This window comes from Eretmochelys imbricata, chromosome 6 (genome assembly GCF_965152235.1).
Source record: "Eretmochelys imbricata isolate rEreImb1 chromosome 6, rEreImb1.hap1, whole genome shotgun sequence".
NCBI classification, from domain to species: domain Eukaryota; kingdom Metazoa; phylum Chordata; order Testudines; family Cheloniidae; genus Eretmochelys; species Eretmochelys imbricata.
Genome location: NC_135577.1, coordinates 125,598,777 through 125,614,532, shown reverse-complemented (window position 1 = coordinate 125,614,532; position 15,756 = coordinate 125,598,777). Strand labels below are relative to the sequence as shown.

Below are 15,756 nucleotides of genomic sequence, written 5' to 3'. Positions count from 1 at the left end.
AATTTGGCCATACCTTCAAACGCTAAAGGTATGCTTCCCCAGTTCAGTAGATCAAGGCTACAGGCAGAAGGTAATATTTCCCACTGTAGACGTTCCGAGATCAATCCACTGGCGGTCGATTTAGCAAGTCTAGAGAAGACCCACCAAATTGACAGCAGATTACTCTTCTTGTCAGGGGTAGAGTACAGGGGTCAAATGGAGAGCAAAGTAAGTCGATGGGAGACTTTCTCCTGTCAACACCCTGCTGTGTAGACCCTGCAGTAACTAGATCTAAGGTACGTTGGCTCCAGTTATGTTATTCACGTAGCTGGAGTTGCATAGCGTAGGTTGACTTACTACAGTAGTGTAGACGTAGCCTAAGTTAACTCCATACAGTTTAACTGTGTTTAACCTTAAGTTATCAAGTCATAGATGACTGGCACAGCTAAAAGGTGCAGTAGCCACCCTGCTTAATATGAAGAGGTAACTTCAACAACTGCTGGTTTTGCTACCATCAGTCTGCCAGGGTTCAGAACGTAGCCTCTGATACAGAGCGAACAGTACTTTGGAAAGCTCGTACCAGTCAGCGCAAGATGCGTGAGCTGGATTTCTCCCAGTAAATGCATTATCCAACATGTAATAGACCAAAGCCTTTAACTGTCTTAAATCAATATAAGGTAGACCTATAACAGCTCCCTACATGTTCTTGTACAAGTTGTCTTACGAACTTACCAGTTATTTTTAATTGGGAAGCAATGAGGCCAGGAACCATCTCACTCTAATAAGGACCTGAATGGACTAGGTCCCATAGATCAGTGGCTCTCAAGACTCTTGAAGGGGTACAGTCATTTGGAAAGGTTGATTTGTCTTGTGTAGCCCCGAGTTTCAATTCACTTAAAAACGACTTGCTTACAAAAATCAGACATAAAAATACAGAAGTGGCACAGCACACTATTCCTGAACAATGGCTGACACACATTTTTACCATATAAAATTATAAAACTGATCAATTGGAATAGAAATACTGTACTTACATTTCAGTGTATAGTCTATAGAGCAGTATGAACAAGTCATTGTACAAAATTTTAGTTTGTACTGATTTCGCTAGTGCTTTTTATGTAGCCTGTTATACAACTAGGCACATCTCTAGATGAGATGATGTACCCCCTGGAAGACCACTGCATACTGTAATGTACTTCAAACTAGATAAAGTTCAACATCTGATTAAAGTTGTGAAGAACAGGAAAATCCACATTAACCTGGTGTCACATAAACCAGCTGTCACTTCTGATAGGAAGCTGGAGTCTTAATCACAAAGGCTTGAAAGTCACTTCCTTATTTAAATGTCCACTAGCACTTTCTGAACTTCATAAGGTTAAAGCAAGGAAGAGAGAGGCTGTGTGTTTTTGCACTGCTGCTAGCTTTCTCAGCAATAACGTATTCATTTTAAACTTGGCTGGTAGCAAAAATACATTTACATACTGTACCATCTCCCAACAGTTAGGTGTGCTTCTGTCACATTCAGCAAAGGGTTGGATTGTTTAGCTCAGGTTTAGGACCCCCAGGTGGAATAAACAGGAGTTCTCCAGCTCCAGGACTGGTAAAGTTCAAGTGATTGATAGTCTCCAATTAACTACTATTAGTATTACTGGGCTTCTTTATTTTGTAGTCTCTCCTTACAGAGCTCAGGAATGGTCATTCTGAAGAAAGTTTGGTCTGCATCCAATATCCTTATTTAAATCACTCGGAGAAAAGAGACCATGATCTTTAACAGATATTTTAAAAAGGTGATCTCCAGATGAGGGAAGGCAAAAACGATCAGGTTGGATCTAGACAATTTTAAGGAAGTACACACACAGCTGGTATAAACCTCAATGTGAAACACATTAAGGACAAGGAAAATATGGCAGTCTGTTTATTTTAGATTAAACAATGCTTTTTTAAAAAAAATAAATAAAACCTAGACATCACCAAGAAAACAATATATTAGAGTACTATCGATTACATTAAACAGAACCCTCACCACAACTTAAAGTAGTCCTCAGCTGAAAAGAGAACAGTTTCTAAGGCCTAATTGTTCAAAAACAAGAAGAGATTGTTCTGTAGTAACCTTCATTACTCACAATACCCTATTCATAACTGTAGTTTTTGTCACTCTCCTACCATATGTTACCATTGAAACAAGGGTTTTATTGCCATCAGTGGCAAGAATTGCTAAAATCATTTACCCAATGTTAAGAGCAGACAGGACAATCCAAAGCAGCTTCAAGCTTTCGGTACCAGGATTTGGGATTTCTTTGTTAATCAGCAATTCAATTTGTGTAAGCAGTTACCATCATAGAAGAATGTATATCTGGCCCAGTAGAATCAAGTGTGGCAAGTAATAAGTCAAATGTGTTCACTAACTTGGAGCACATCACTGATACAGAAGGTGTTAACTCTTGTTCTCAAATGACATTAATCTAAATAGAACAGAAATACGGAAAGCCTTACTCAAGATGAGAGAAATATTTTGCACTTTAAACAACTTTAGAATTTCCTTGCTCTGTGCACAAGCCACAAGTCTGTAAGTGACTGCTTTGAATCTTTCCAATATATCAGCTAAAGTGCAGGTCCTGAATATGTAGTCTGTATTCAGTTGATATTTTAAAATATAAATGAAGTATGGCCAATAAATGTCTACTATAGCCACATTATACCCTCCAACTATAATCTGTTCAATCTAATTTTTGGAAGCTAATGGCTATGAAACTTTTAGGTACATTAATGTCAATAGCACTGAAGTCTACGTTTTAAGGTTAGAAATAAAACAAGTTCCTTTTCTGCCTTACTACTGCTGCGTAATAGGGTGTGTTCCCCACACAGATTACATTTTCCTTCAATGAAGTACAGAGAGAAGCTCAACCCCCACATTACCTGCCCTTTGGCTACCAAGAAGCGCAGAACTTTAGAAAAATACAAGGCAAGAAAAATTTTGTGATTAAAAATATATACCTTTTGTTAAAAACCATACCCTTTATAACCCAGCTAAGAACAAAAAAACAAAACAAAAAAAAGCTTCACTTAGGCTGAACAGTAGTAAAATTAGTACCAACAACTCATCACCCCCCGAGACCTTTGAAAATGTCATTCAAATTGCAATTTTTACACATCTGTTGTCCGGTATCTACAGGGCTCATTACATTTGCAGCAACAAACTATTTAAATTTTCCATGAAGAGAATGAGTTTGTATCACAATGTCCTCCACCAATAGTCTTTACAAAAGAAAAGCTGGCAGTTCTTAATTAAAGAATTTTTGACACATGTAGTTTTCTTCAGATACTGAATATCCAAACTTTTTATAGAAAGCCACATTTTTGGGCAGACACTCGAGAGTAATTTTATAACAGTTCAGTCTCTTACTTAGCAACGTAAGCGTAGACATTAATCTGAAAGAGACAGAGAACACGAATGGTTATATAAAATGGCATTGGATCAATTAAAGTTCAATTCTTCAGCATGAATGCAAACATTTCATTACTACTATTAGATGAGACCTCTCTGTGCAGTAGAAGCTTAAACTGCAGTGATAGAGGCCGTTCAGTTTTCTACCTGAAATATTACTTCAACTTTTACTTGGAGAAAAAAATTCATTTTGAGTTTGTTGCAGCGGCATGAAGGAAGCACAGCACCCTTTCTTACAGTAGATCATGAAATGCCATTGTGTAAAATGATTCACATGAATTAAAACAGATTAGCTAACTTCCCATGGAGAATGCAGAAGCATCTATTAAAGGGCAGTTCATTTCAGCTGTTAGGTAGGTACTTGCAACTCATTAGTCAAACATGCCCTCGAGCACAATGTGACTTGAGGGGTGTGCCCATGTCCGCATGCACACGCAGAGGAGTGATTTGTTACGGCTTGAGCCTAGTTATTGATCCGTACATGTTCATCGAAGCAACTATAGCATGTCTGTTAACAGATGTTAGAAACTGGATGGGATATACGGGGTTCCTGACCTGTATGGTGTTACAAGGTAAAGACTGTGAAGAAATACTTACAGTTTGCCAAGCTGCTTTCCTCTGCATTCGTCACTTACTACAACATCTTCTACCCTTCCTCTCTGAGGAAACATGTGTGTGTGTGTTCAGTTTACGATAGCACCTTTAAGTCATTTTTCAGTTAAATTAACAAGTGAATCTCTACCATTGCATCATATTTTGACAGGCAAGGAAAACAGATCTTAAAACAACAGGTTTCAGAGTAGCAGCCGTGTTAGTCTGTATCCGCAAAAAGAAAAGGAGGACTTGTGGCACCTTAGAGACTAACCAATTTATTTGAGCATAAGCTTTCGTGAGCTACAGCTCACTTCATCGGAGCTGTAGCTCACGAAAGCTTATGCTCAAATAAATTTGTAAGTCTCTAAGGTGCCACAAGTACTCCTTTTCTTTTTACAGATCTTAAAATGTCTTTGTAGCTTACATTAAGAGTATACTAATCTTATTCAGTTTGACAGTAAACTGTATTTACTATTTTTGAAAAACAATTAGTTTAATGTAATTTCTTTCTCTATAATTACAGTCTGGAATGCACAAACACACCTTTGCACATGAATGAGTAAATTTATGTTCTATAACCAGTGTTGCTGTAGCAACAATCTGTCCCAGATTTGTATCTTCCACAACAGTCACATAGTAATCACCGGATCTCTTCATGTGTTCGAAGGTTTCTGTGGGAACAGGAGAATAGTAAGACACATTTTATTAATGGATTAGAACTAACAGCCACATGAACTTATTTCGAAGGATAAATTCTAATTCATAGCACTGAAGAATTCAACGCCACAACCCAAGAGGCGATCAAGAAATTAGAAACGGACAAAACTCAACAGTCAAAAAGGATCTGTTTCAAATTAGGATGCAAATGGCTAAAAAAGCGTAGACAATACAAATTCTTGTGTTCTGAGATGCAGGGAGAAGACCCTTCCCTTGCTGCTAGCATCACAGACCCACTAAGATCAAGGTAGATCACTCTTCCTCACAGTGACAGACTTTAGCTTGAAGCCCTATTAGTTTTTGTAAGCAGAGCAATGAAAAAAGGGTAACAGGATGACCTGGGTAATTATAGGCCTGTCAGCCTGACACTGATCACAGGCAAGATAATGGAACAGCTGGTATGGGACTCAGTGAAGAATTAAAGGAGGGTAATGTAATTAATGCAAATCAACACAGGTTTATGGAAAACAGATCCTAATTCAGGCCTTGTCTAGACTGGCAAGTTTCTGCGCAGTAAAGCCGCTTTCTGCAGTGTAACTCCCAAGGTGTACACCCTGCCAAGCCGCTTTGGGCGCAGAAACTCCTCAGTTGCAGCGCTGCAAAAAAATCCCACCTCGACGAGAGTCGGAAGCCTTACAGTGCAGAGGCTCCAGCGCCGTATTGGCAGTGTAAACACATTACAGCGCAGAAAGCAATCAGCTGGCCTCCGGAAGGGTCCCATTACCCCTCAAGTGGCCGGTCTGCTCATGGTTTTGAACCATGGCTGGCTGCTCCGCCCCTTTCAAAGCTGACAGCCCTTGCATCCTGTGCTGATCTGCTCCGGGACACAAAGCAAACCATTAATGTGGAATGCTTGTGCTGTTGAGGGTGTGTGTGAGAGACACACTCTGTTCCCCAAAACACACACACTCTCTCTCTCCCCCTCTCCATACACACACATTCCCTGTCATACACTCTGCCCCACCCTCCGCTTCAGTTGAAAAGCAGCTGGGAATCTACTAGGATGCCCACGGAACAATGGGATTGAGAAATCGGCATCATGGGACGCTGTGCCTTCCCCGTGAGGCATTGCAAGCCCTTCCCGAGGCACCCTGCGGCCAGTTGCACAGTGGGATAGCTACCACAATGCACTGCTCTCTTTGCCACTGCAAGAGCGGCTAACGTGGATGCGCTCCAGCGTCACAAGGAGCACAGTGTGGACACGCAACGGCAGTTGAATTCCAGCGCTTTAATAAAAGTGGATAAACTTGTTGCGCAGAAACTTGCCAGTGTAGACATACCCTTTCTTGGTCTCTCTTTTAATGAGATTACAAGTTCGGTAGATAAAGGTAATAGTGTTGACATAATATACTCAGATATTAAATGGATTAAACACAGGCTAACTGATAAGTCTCAGAATGTGATTTGGGCTGGGTTCTTGGCTCTACACTAGTTAACATTTTTATCAGTGACCTGATAAAGTTTCAAGATGACACAAAAATTGGAAGTGGTAAACAATGAAGAGGACAGGTCACTGATTCAGAGCAATCTGGATCACTCGGTAAGCTGGACTCAAGCAAATGATATACATTCTAATACAGCTAACTGTAAATGTATACCAAAGAATGTAGGTCATACTTCCAGGATGGGGGACTCTATCCTAGGAAGCAGTGACTCTGAAAAAGTTTTGGGGGGTCACGGTGGATAATCAGTGGAACATGAGCTCCCAGTGTGATGCTGTGGCCAAAAGAGCCAATCCCGGGATGCATAAATGGGAACTCGAGTAGAAGCAAAGAGGTTATTTTACCTCTGTATTTGGAACTGATGCGACTGCTGCTGGAATAGTGTGTTCTGGTACCCAAAATTCAAGAAGGATGTTGATAAATTGGAGAGGGTTTAGAAAAGAGCCACAAGAATAATTAATGGATTAGAAAACATGCCTTATGGTGATAGACTCAAAGAGCTTGACCTAATTAGCTTAACAAAGAGAAGGTTAAGAGGTGACATGATTAGTCTAAAAATATCTATAGTACGTGGAAAATAAATATTTAATAATGGACTCCTCAGTCTAGCAGAGAAAGGTATAACACGGTCCAATGGCTGGCAGTTGAAGTTAGACAAATTCTGACTGGAAATAATGGTGAGTGTAATTAACCATTGGAACAACTCACCAAGGGTCGTGATGGAGGCTGGCCAGGTGAGACCCACCTCCGGGAACCTCCTCCAGCTGCAGAAAGCTCCGCATCCCCGCACTGCTTCCTGCCCCCATCACTTCCCAACCACGGGGGGAGGGCTCATTGCGCAGGGATCAGCTGCAGTGCTTCTTGCAGCCAGGGGGAAGTTCCCAGAGGTGGATCTAACCCAGCCCCGGTAGCGGCCTCTGTAGGAGAAGAGGAAGTCCCGTTCTGTCCCTCCCCAGCCCCACCAGGACAGCATTGGAACCAGGGGACTCAGGAGGCCATGTCCCTCTGACTTTTTAACAAGGGCATAGTTTGGGGGGCTAGGAGGTAGAGTTGCCCTCACAGACTGCAAGCCTTGGGTAAGAGCTGCACTTCACGGTGGGGGACCTGATCACGGTTATCAGCTCCCACACCATGAAACAGTACCGCCTCCTGGCCCCTCAAACTACGCCCATGTTAAAAAGTGAGGGTGTGTGGCTCCATGCTCCCGAATCCAGTGCCCTCTCCTCCCCCCCGCACTTCTACAAAGGTTCTGGCACCTTGCCCCCACCCCTGCCCATCCCCGGCTCCAGGCCCAGGGTTTGGAGGTTAAAGAGGCCTTGGGCTGGGGGGGAAGCGGGGGGCAGGTGTGTGTGTGGAACCACAGTGCCCCCCTGACCATGGGGCCCTGGGTGGTCATTCACTGTAAGGCTGGCCCTACCCCTGCTCAGAAAGTGATGACATCCCCCCATACCATGAGACCCTCATGTTTGCGCTTCCAGCTGCCCAGCTCTGAAGGCAGCACCTCCATCAGCAACAGCACAGGAGTAAGGGTGACAATACCATGACCCCCCCACAACCCTCTTTTGGGCCAGGACCCTCATGGTTATAACACTGTGAAATTTCAGATGTAAATATCTGAAACCATGAAATTGACAATTTAAAAAATCCTATGACTGTGAAATTGACTAAAATGGACAATGAATTTGGTAGGGCCCTAGTCACACAGGAGGTCAGACTAGGAGATCACAATGGTTCCTTCTGGCCTTGGAATCTGTGAAACAAGCTCACTGCCTCAACAGGAGCGAAGACAAGCCCCAACTTCAAACTGCAAGTGGTGATGGACAGACCATAACAAGACACGTTCTCTCTAAAACTCTACCTGAACACAAAGAACTAGAATTTGCCCCATTTGTGTGCGTGAACTCTGAAGTCACCTGGGACAGGCGAATGAATGTCACAGTGACCATGAGATCCTAAACCACCTCAAAATGCTGAAATCTGCCTGGAGAGGCCTGGGCTAACAAACTCTCCTGTGGCATCATCCAGCTACAGAAGTCAAGAGGTTCATTCATGATCAGATTTGCTGTCAACATTAATAACTTCCTGTTCCCACCCTTCCCCTTTTCAAATGCCAAAATAACGAATAATGTACTCACTGATAAACTGTTCAGGGCTGACAACTCCAGCTTCTGTCAGCTGACCCAGAACCTTAAAAAAGCCTGTTGCAGAAAAGTACAACAACAAAAAAGTTTAATACCAGATAAAGATCAGCAATTAACTAGAAGCCCAAAGAATATGGTTCCAGCATTTCAGGTACAAATTCTAATCTGTAAGTCTGTGCACACAATTGTGCAAGCAAAAACAGCACTTTACACCATATAGTTGTACCCACGCAGAGGAGACAATGTGACACCTGAATGATTACTGAAACAGCTCCTAGAACGCCCCCCTGTATTCCGTCAAGATATGTAACACATACCACACAAAAGCAACATTGACGTGTTCCAAGTAAAGTGAAGTTTTTAAGTACGTTGAGATTCATGATGTGAAGGGAATCGACTTCTCCATATACCACCTACCGTCTAGTTTAGTTACATGTAAAGAACTCCACATACTCCATACGTATACTGACAGAATTCTATATCCTGAAAGTGAATTCAACATTAATTTTGAACTCACGCCATAAGCAATGTTAAATGATTGTCTAATGCTGTAACAATGAAATGTTTTGAAAGCAGACAAGAGACGTGAATCAAAGCAAAGACAGAATGCTAAGAAACTATGGGTACGACCCTAAAGCCTTGCAGGTTCTCAGAACCTGGGATCCAGCCCAAGCCTGAACCTCTACCCTGCAATTAAACAGCCCCATAGCCTGAGCCCTATGAGCCCAAAGTCAGCTGACAAGGCCAGTCACAGGTGTTTAATTGCAGTGTAGACATACCCTATCAGGTTTACATTTTCATGGATCCTCAGAGAAATAATTTGAATGTTGAACTGTATTTTCAAAACAAGTTTTCCCAAGTTCCACAGCTAAAGAATTAGTTGAATTTTCTAACATTCAAATGAATATGAATCAGTATACTGTTTTTAAAAAGAAATGTATGTTACTTCTACAAGAGATTGTGATGAACAGGAACATGTGGATTACTTGAAAGATTTGAGCTTTAAGATTTGTTTTTAGTGCATTCTAAATATCGGGAAAACCTGTTTTAAGTGACCACAAGCAAGTATCAAACGCCTAAGCACTCAGCTACCACAATGGGGCCCTATACGGACCTAGATGAGATATAAGAGGTGGTTCTCAACTAAAGTACAGATTAGATTGGATTGGATTGTAAATCTCAGAATGATTTCAAAATGGTTAATAATGAAGTGAGGGCAACCTACTGGAAATGGTTGAGTGCAGGTTGCACTGTGTACAATTCTGATCCAAAATATTCATTACACAATAGGAAATAGAACTGGACTTCACCTCTATTTATATCAGCAGTGCAAAGGGGTCTCAGAACTAAACCACCCCCTGGGTCTAAAGGCGAGATGGCAGGAGAAAATGTTGCTATGTTCTGGCTCCAGTCAAGTTCCTGAAGGAGACGTGGGTCAAACATTGGTATGTCATCAGGCATCATGGCAGCAGGGGTTGCAGGAGGTGAACTGAAATCAAAACATAGATGCATTCTATAAAAAACATTTGAGATTGAGTTAATGTTTATACCCAGTAATCCTGGTAGCTACATAGTAATATGATTGTATGTTTATACCCTTATTCCAGCTATTTACACAGTAACGTGTTTTCTCTATGATGCAATGAGAAGTTAATGAAATTTAATCTCCTATTTACTTTATCAGCAGTTGTACTGTTTGAACTAGAACCTACCAGGATTTGGGGTTAAAAACAAACAATAAAAGTACATACTTTGAAGTTCCTTAATGCATGTTAAGTAAAGCCCATTTAATTTAATTTTTGTGCTAATGAATCAAACTTCTTATGGAATTAAGGTAACTAGAGCAGATTTTGTACAGTATGCTTAGCATTTACACCCAGTTCAAAAAATCTAGCACTCCAAATAAAGAAGAAGAAATGCAAACTTCGCTACTGTACCTCAAAACTATAGAGACTGCAATTTGGATAAGCAAAATTACACACTTTTTGCTGATAGAATTTTTTTTTCAACTATCCATTCAAGGCCACACTAGTAGTTTAAAATTTACAAAATCAAATGCAGTCTTTACTGAAAGGCGTAGGTTTTCAGTGACTGTTTCACCACTTGGCTAGCACTGCCATGGTTACAGTGTGACAACTGTAAATGATTAAAATAGAATATGAGGGAAATGTTTGTTATTCAGTGGGTCGGGGGAGGAGAATAAAAAATGGGAAACAAGGGAAATTTTGCTGATTTCTTTAATTTAGAGGTACATTCTTTGTGTGTGTGTGTTGCTTCTGTAACTAGACTATCTGATGGGGTACATAAAATGAACTAGAACGCAAAAGAGCGACTTCTGAGGCTAGATTTTCTCTTTTTTAAAAAGAGTCCTCTTTATCTATCTTCAGTTGAACCAAAAAGCCACCACTCTTCAATGCAAGATACAGTGTTCATATATACCACTGGACATGCCAAAGTAAACTAAGTTGTAAAACGTATTTTATTGGGATCCCTATATTTCAAAAAATGCCTTTTACATGAATTATAAGACAGTGCAACATCTCTGTAATGCTGTCTAGGGAAAAATGCAGAATGTGTTACGTATGAGGCATTTTAATGGAATCCAGAGCACAGAAGTGTCAGATCAGAAGGCAGCACTGTGAGTACAACAGGAAGCACTAAATATTTTCTCTCTACCTGCTGGTATATGATGACCTTTACATATACGCCCTTTTCACAAACACTGATATACTTAAATGAAAACATCGGCAGTGTATATCCCTTCTGGGTAAACGCTAACACAAACTCTCCACCTACCTTTAAAAAAATAATTGGAAGTAACACTGAACCTCTACTGAAGGATCTCACGGAACTATACAATCAAATTAAGCCTAGTACTCTTATGAGGTAGCTAAGTATTATCTTAATTTTAAAAGGTGGTGAAATTGAGGCACCAAGAGGTTAAGTGACATTCCCAAGGTCTCAGGAAAGCCAGGAATGGGAATGCAGGTTTTATGATGCCCAGTCCTGGGCTTTAGTGACTAGACCATGCCAAAGTCTGCAGTGGACTTTCAAGCTATAATATGCGTTTGAATTACTCTAAGGCTGACAAGAACTAAGCCACTGTAATTCAAGCCATAGCTCTGATACCTCATATGATAGCTAATGTTATGTCAGACTAAATAAACCCGAGCATGCCTAGTTTTAGTTGCTGGATCATCCTATGCTGCTATTAACCTCTCTCTTTAAAAAGCTTACCCAGAACTCATGGCTGATCGTAAAATAATAGAGCTCTACTCAAACAATATTCTATGCAGAACAAAATTGGAAGTAATTTCAGTATTGTGTTAAAGAATGCTCAGAACACACACTGAAAAGAAATACTAGAGAAGAGAACACCAGGAAAATTAACATCTTTTCATTTAGTATTATTTTGATAAAGTAATAAACTGACTTATATAATTTAACGCTACAAGACACAAGGCTGGTTGGTCCCTGGGTTTCCTCTAGAAACCAATAGGAGCTTGGATCAATCCCAGCTCAGACTGGGAAGGAGTGCAGAGGACCTGTTCAATATCAGCACCCATGACAGTTTAGACAGACATGAATATGCTTTGAAAAAGTCCTGTCCTCCTTTGCCAAAGATGAGGGGCCTGGCAGGAAAGGGGCAGTCAAAAACTATTTCAGTGTACTGCAAACTAATTATAGGGAACTTCCACTTCTAAGACCACGTTCTGCAGTTGGGTACATGTGAGCAATGTCCAAGGAAGTCAAGTGAGCTGGGAGCCTACACCATCAGGAAGAGTTTGAACCACACTGAAGGTGTGTGGAAAAAGCACGTGATGAAGTGAGCTGTAGCTCACGAAAGCTTATGCTCAAATAAATTGGTTAGTCTCTAAGGTGCCACAAGTACTCCTTTTCTTTTTGCAAATACAGACTAACACGGCTGTTACTCTGAAACATGTCCTCACTGTAGCAACTCTGAGACGCCTGCCTCCTTCCACTCCCTTCTGACATCACTGTGCTGTGCTAGTCTCCAGGACACACCAGGGCAGATGGCAACAGAACTATGGTAGAATCTCAGAGTTATGCACACCAGGGTTACAAACTGGCCTGTTAACCACACACTTCATTTGGAACTGGAAGTATACAATCAGGCAGCACCAGAAACACACACAAAAAAAGTGTAAATATAGTACCGTGCTGTGTTAAACATAAACTACTACAAAAATCGAGGGAAAGCAGCATTTTTCTTCTGCAAAGTAACATTTCAAAGCTGTATGAAGTCAATGTTCAGTTGTAAACTTTAGAAAGAACAACCATAACATTTTGTTCAGTTATGACCATTTCAGAGTTACGAACAACCTCCATTCCCGAGGTGTTCGTACTCTGAGGTTCTACCGTACTTAAAATTTGTATTCTCACAAACAGAGCCATTAGTCGCCATAGTTAATTAAACAAAGCCAGGAGGGGAGTGAACATCTCTTTAGAGGAGACCAGGCAGACCTCCCCTAAGGGAGAGCTGTCCAGGGATCCCAGCCACAGGTGAACGCTAGCTTGGTCTGCACGGAAAAGTTACAATGAAGTACACCCAGGGTCAGCCTTGGGCTAGGAGGAAAGAGACTTCTTTCCCCTACACTCTCATCCCCCTGTCCCCGCCACCATATTCCCCACTCTGCCTGCCCCACACACAGTCTCACCCCAGTCCCCACACATCAGGAGCCCCCTAGCCCCAACCTCCTTCCCAACCATGTGTTCCCCCAGTCAGTCCCAACCCCTGGATATTCCCTAATCCAGCCCGCCACCCACCCGGTATGCCCAGTCCAGGCCCCCTTCTCCCAACATGTGCCCCCTCAGCCCAGCCCCCATCCACTGTGTACCCGCCCCAGCCAGCACCCCCCCTTAAACTACTGTATCTCCCCAGACCTCCCCTCCCGTACCTTACACTGAACGTACCCCCCCACCGAACAACCCCCCAACCTGGTCCCCCACAGAACGTGCCCCCCAACCCAGCCCCCCCACCGAACAACCCCCCCAACCTGGTCCCCCACCAAACATGCCCCCCACTCCAGCCCCCAAACCAAATGTACCCCAACCCAGCCCCCCCCAACAACCCCCCCAACCTGGTCCCCCGCAGAACGTGCCCCCCACTCCCACCCCCAAACCAAATGTACCCCAACCCAGCCCCCCCACCGAACAACCCCCCCAACCTGGTCCCCCACAGAACGTGCCCCCCACTCCAGCCCCCAAACCAAATGTACCCCAACCCAGCTCCCCCACCGAACAACCCCCCCCAAACTGGTCCCCCACAGAAAGTGCCCCCCAACCCAGCCCCCCCACCGAACAACCCCCCAACCTGGTCCCCCACCGAACGTTACCCCCACTCCAGCCCCCAAACCAAATGTACCCCAACCCAGCTCCCCCACCGAACAACCCCCCCAACCTGGTCCCCCACCGAACGTGCCCCCCAACCCAGCCCCCCCACCGAACAACCCCCCCACCGAACGTGCCCCCCAACCCAGCCCCCCCACCGAACAACCCCCCCAACCTGGTCCCCCACCGAACGTGCCCCCCCTCAGCCCAGCCCCCCCGAACGTACCCCCCGGGGCGCTCACGCAGCGACGGGCGCGGGGCTCCAGCGGCCTCCCCTCAACGCCGGCTCCGCGCCGCACTCGCCGCACGGACGTGGCAGGGGCGGGGCCAACACGCAGGCGGACGCAGAGCCAATCCGCGGGCCCCGGCCCCGGGCCCCGCCCCGCGGGAACTCTGGGCAAAGCGCTGGGCGGCCCGGAGCCTGAGTGGGCGGGGCTGGGAGAGGAAAGCCCCTCCCCCCGGCGGGGCCGCCCCAATTCCTACTCGGGACCCCTCCCCCCTGCGGGCTACCCCCATGGGGGCATCCCACTTCCGACAGAGACTCGGGGCCCCTCCCCCCGCCTGGGGAGCCCCTCCCCCCAGGGAAATCCTCCCCCCCGACCTGGGGGCTCCCCAATCCCTACAGAGACTCGGGGCCCCTCCCCCTAGGGAAATCCCCCCCACATACACAGAGACCTGGGGCTCCCAATCCCTACAGAGACTCGGGACCCCTCCCCCTACGGGCTACCCCCAAGTGGGCACCCCCCTTCCTACAGAGACTTAGGGTCCTCCCCACCCACATGGGGCTCCCCTCCCCTTGGGAACTCCCCACGCACAAAACTGGAGCTCCCCCCCACAAAGACTTGGAGACTCACCCCACCCCACCCCACAGGGACCTCCCCCACAGCCACCTAGCGCTCCCCCCACCTCCATACAGATGTTCAGGTCCCTCTCCAACCACCGGAGGGGCCTCCACCCATGGAATCTCCCCCCCGGCTCTCTCCTGCCCCCCCGCCCGCCCCACAGAGACTCAGGGACCCTTGAAGGCCCCAGTTCCTGGAGTCCCGGCAATAAGTGAGAGGCTGAGCTGCTGTTACTTTGAATAAGGCCGGTTTCTAGCCCTCTTGGGTGGGGAGAAAGATGTGGAAACATAACCCCTAAAGGCCTTGTAATCAGATTGCAAATGAACTGGACCCCGAGTCATTGTGTTTAAATTTCTCCTGTCTTTGCAGCTGATCCCACTGCTTTTTTGAGGGCCTGACTCAGAAGTGTTTGAGCACTTTGGATTAACAACACTGTATCTGTGGACCTCCAAGCACCAGAAACCACAAGAACACACCACAGCCAGACCCTGGCATTGCTACATCTGTCAAACAACCCCACCCAAATCCAAATGACACATAAGTTGTGGAAGGGGGAAAGGATACTACAGTGATTAGGACACTAGCATAGGACTTGGGTTCAATTCCCTGTTCTGCAACAGACTTTTGTGTGACCTTGGCCAAGTCACTTAGCCTCTCTGTACCCCAGTTCACCATCTGTACAATGGGGATAATAGCGCTGCCCCACCTACCAGGGGAATTATGAGCATAAGCACATTAAAGACTGTGAGATGCTCAGATACTATCGTTATAGGGGCCATATAAGTATCTTAGGAACAAAACAGAAGTCTGAAAAGACAATACATAACCCCCTGGGAAAGGCAGGTGAAAAATTATAACAAACTACACTGCCACTGGACCCACTTGCTGATCCCTTCAGCACAATACAATCAGCTAGCAACTCTTCCCATGTATACAATTAGTGATCACAACCTGAAAATTAGAACTGGGCCGGGGTAGATATCTATACAAAGAGACTTTTTCTACTCTGCTAGCCAAGATACTCAGGTTTGCCAGAAGATAGTCCCTCAAGCCCTCAGAATTGCTTTTCCATCCAGAAGTGAGGAAGAAATACCATATGCAACTCTGGGAGAAATGAAAGCAACAGCCGATTGTGGCATGTAGGCACCTGCCTCACAACCAGGAATGGACATTAACAACAACTAGGCACAAGAGATAAACGCCCTTCCACACGCCACCGCCACCACCAACCTGGGCAGATGATG

General features: G+C 44.6%; 1 protein-coding gene across 1 annotated transcript; it reads right to left on the bottom strand.

Moving 5' to 3' along the window:
• Positions 1-1,881: 1,881 nt before the first annotated feature.
• Positions 1,882-13,990, bottom strand: GNPNAT1 (glucosamine-phosphate N-acetyltransferase 1). Its single transcript, XM_077819618.1, has 6 exons — positions 13,897-13,990; positions 9,629-9,807; positions 8,313-8,375; positions 4,562-4,689; positions 4,022-4,083; positions 1,882-3,408 (listed from the first exon to the last, which is right to left on the bottom strand). The coding sequence occupies exons 2-6, from the start codon at positions 9,780-9,782 to the stop codon at positions 3,261-3,263; spliced, it is 555 nt and encodes a 184-aa protein (XP_077675744.1). The 5' UTR covers positions 9,783-9,807; positions 13,897-13,990; the 3' UTR covers positions 1,882-3,260.
• Between the last annotated feature and the right edge of the window lie 1,766 nt (positions 13,991-15,756).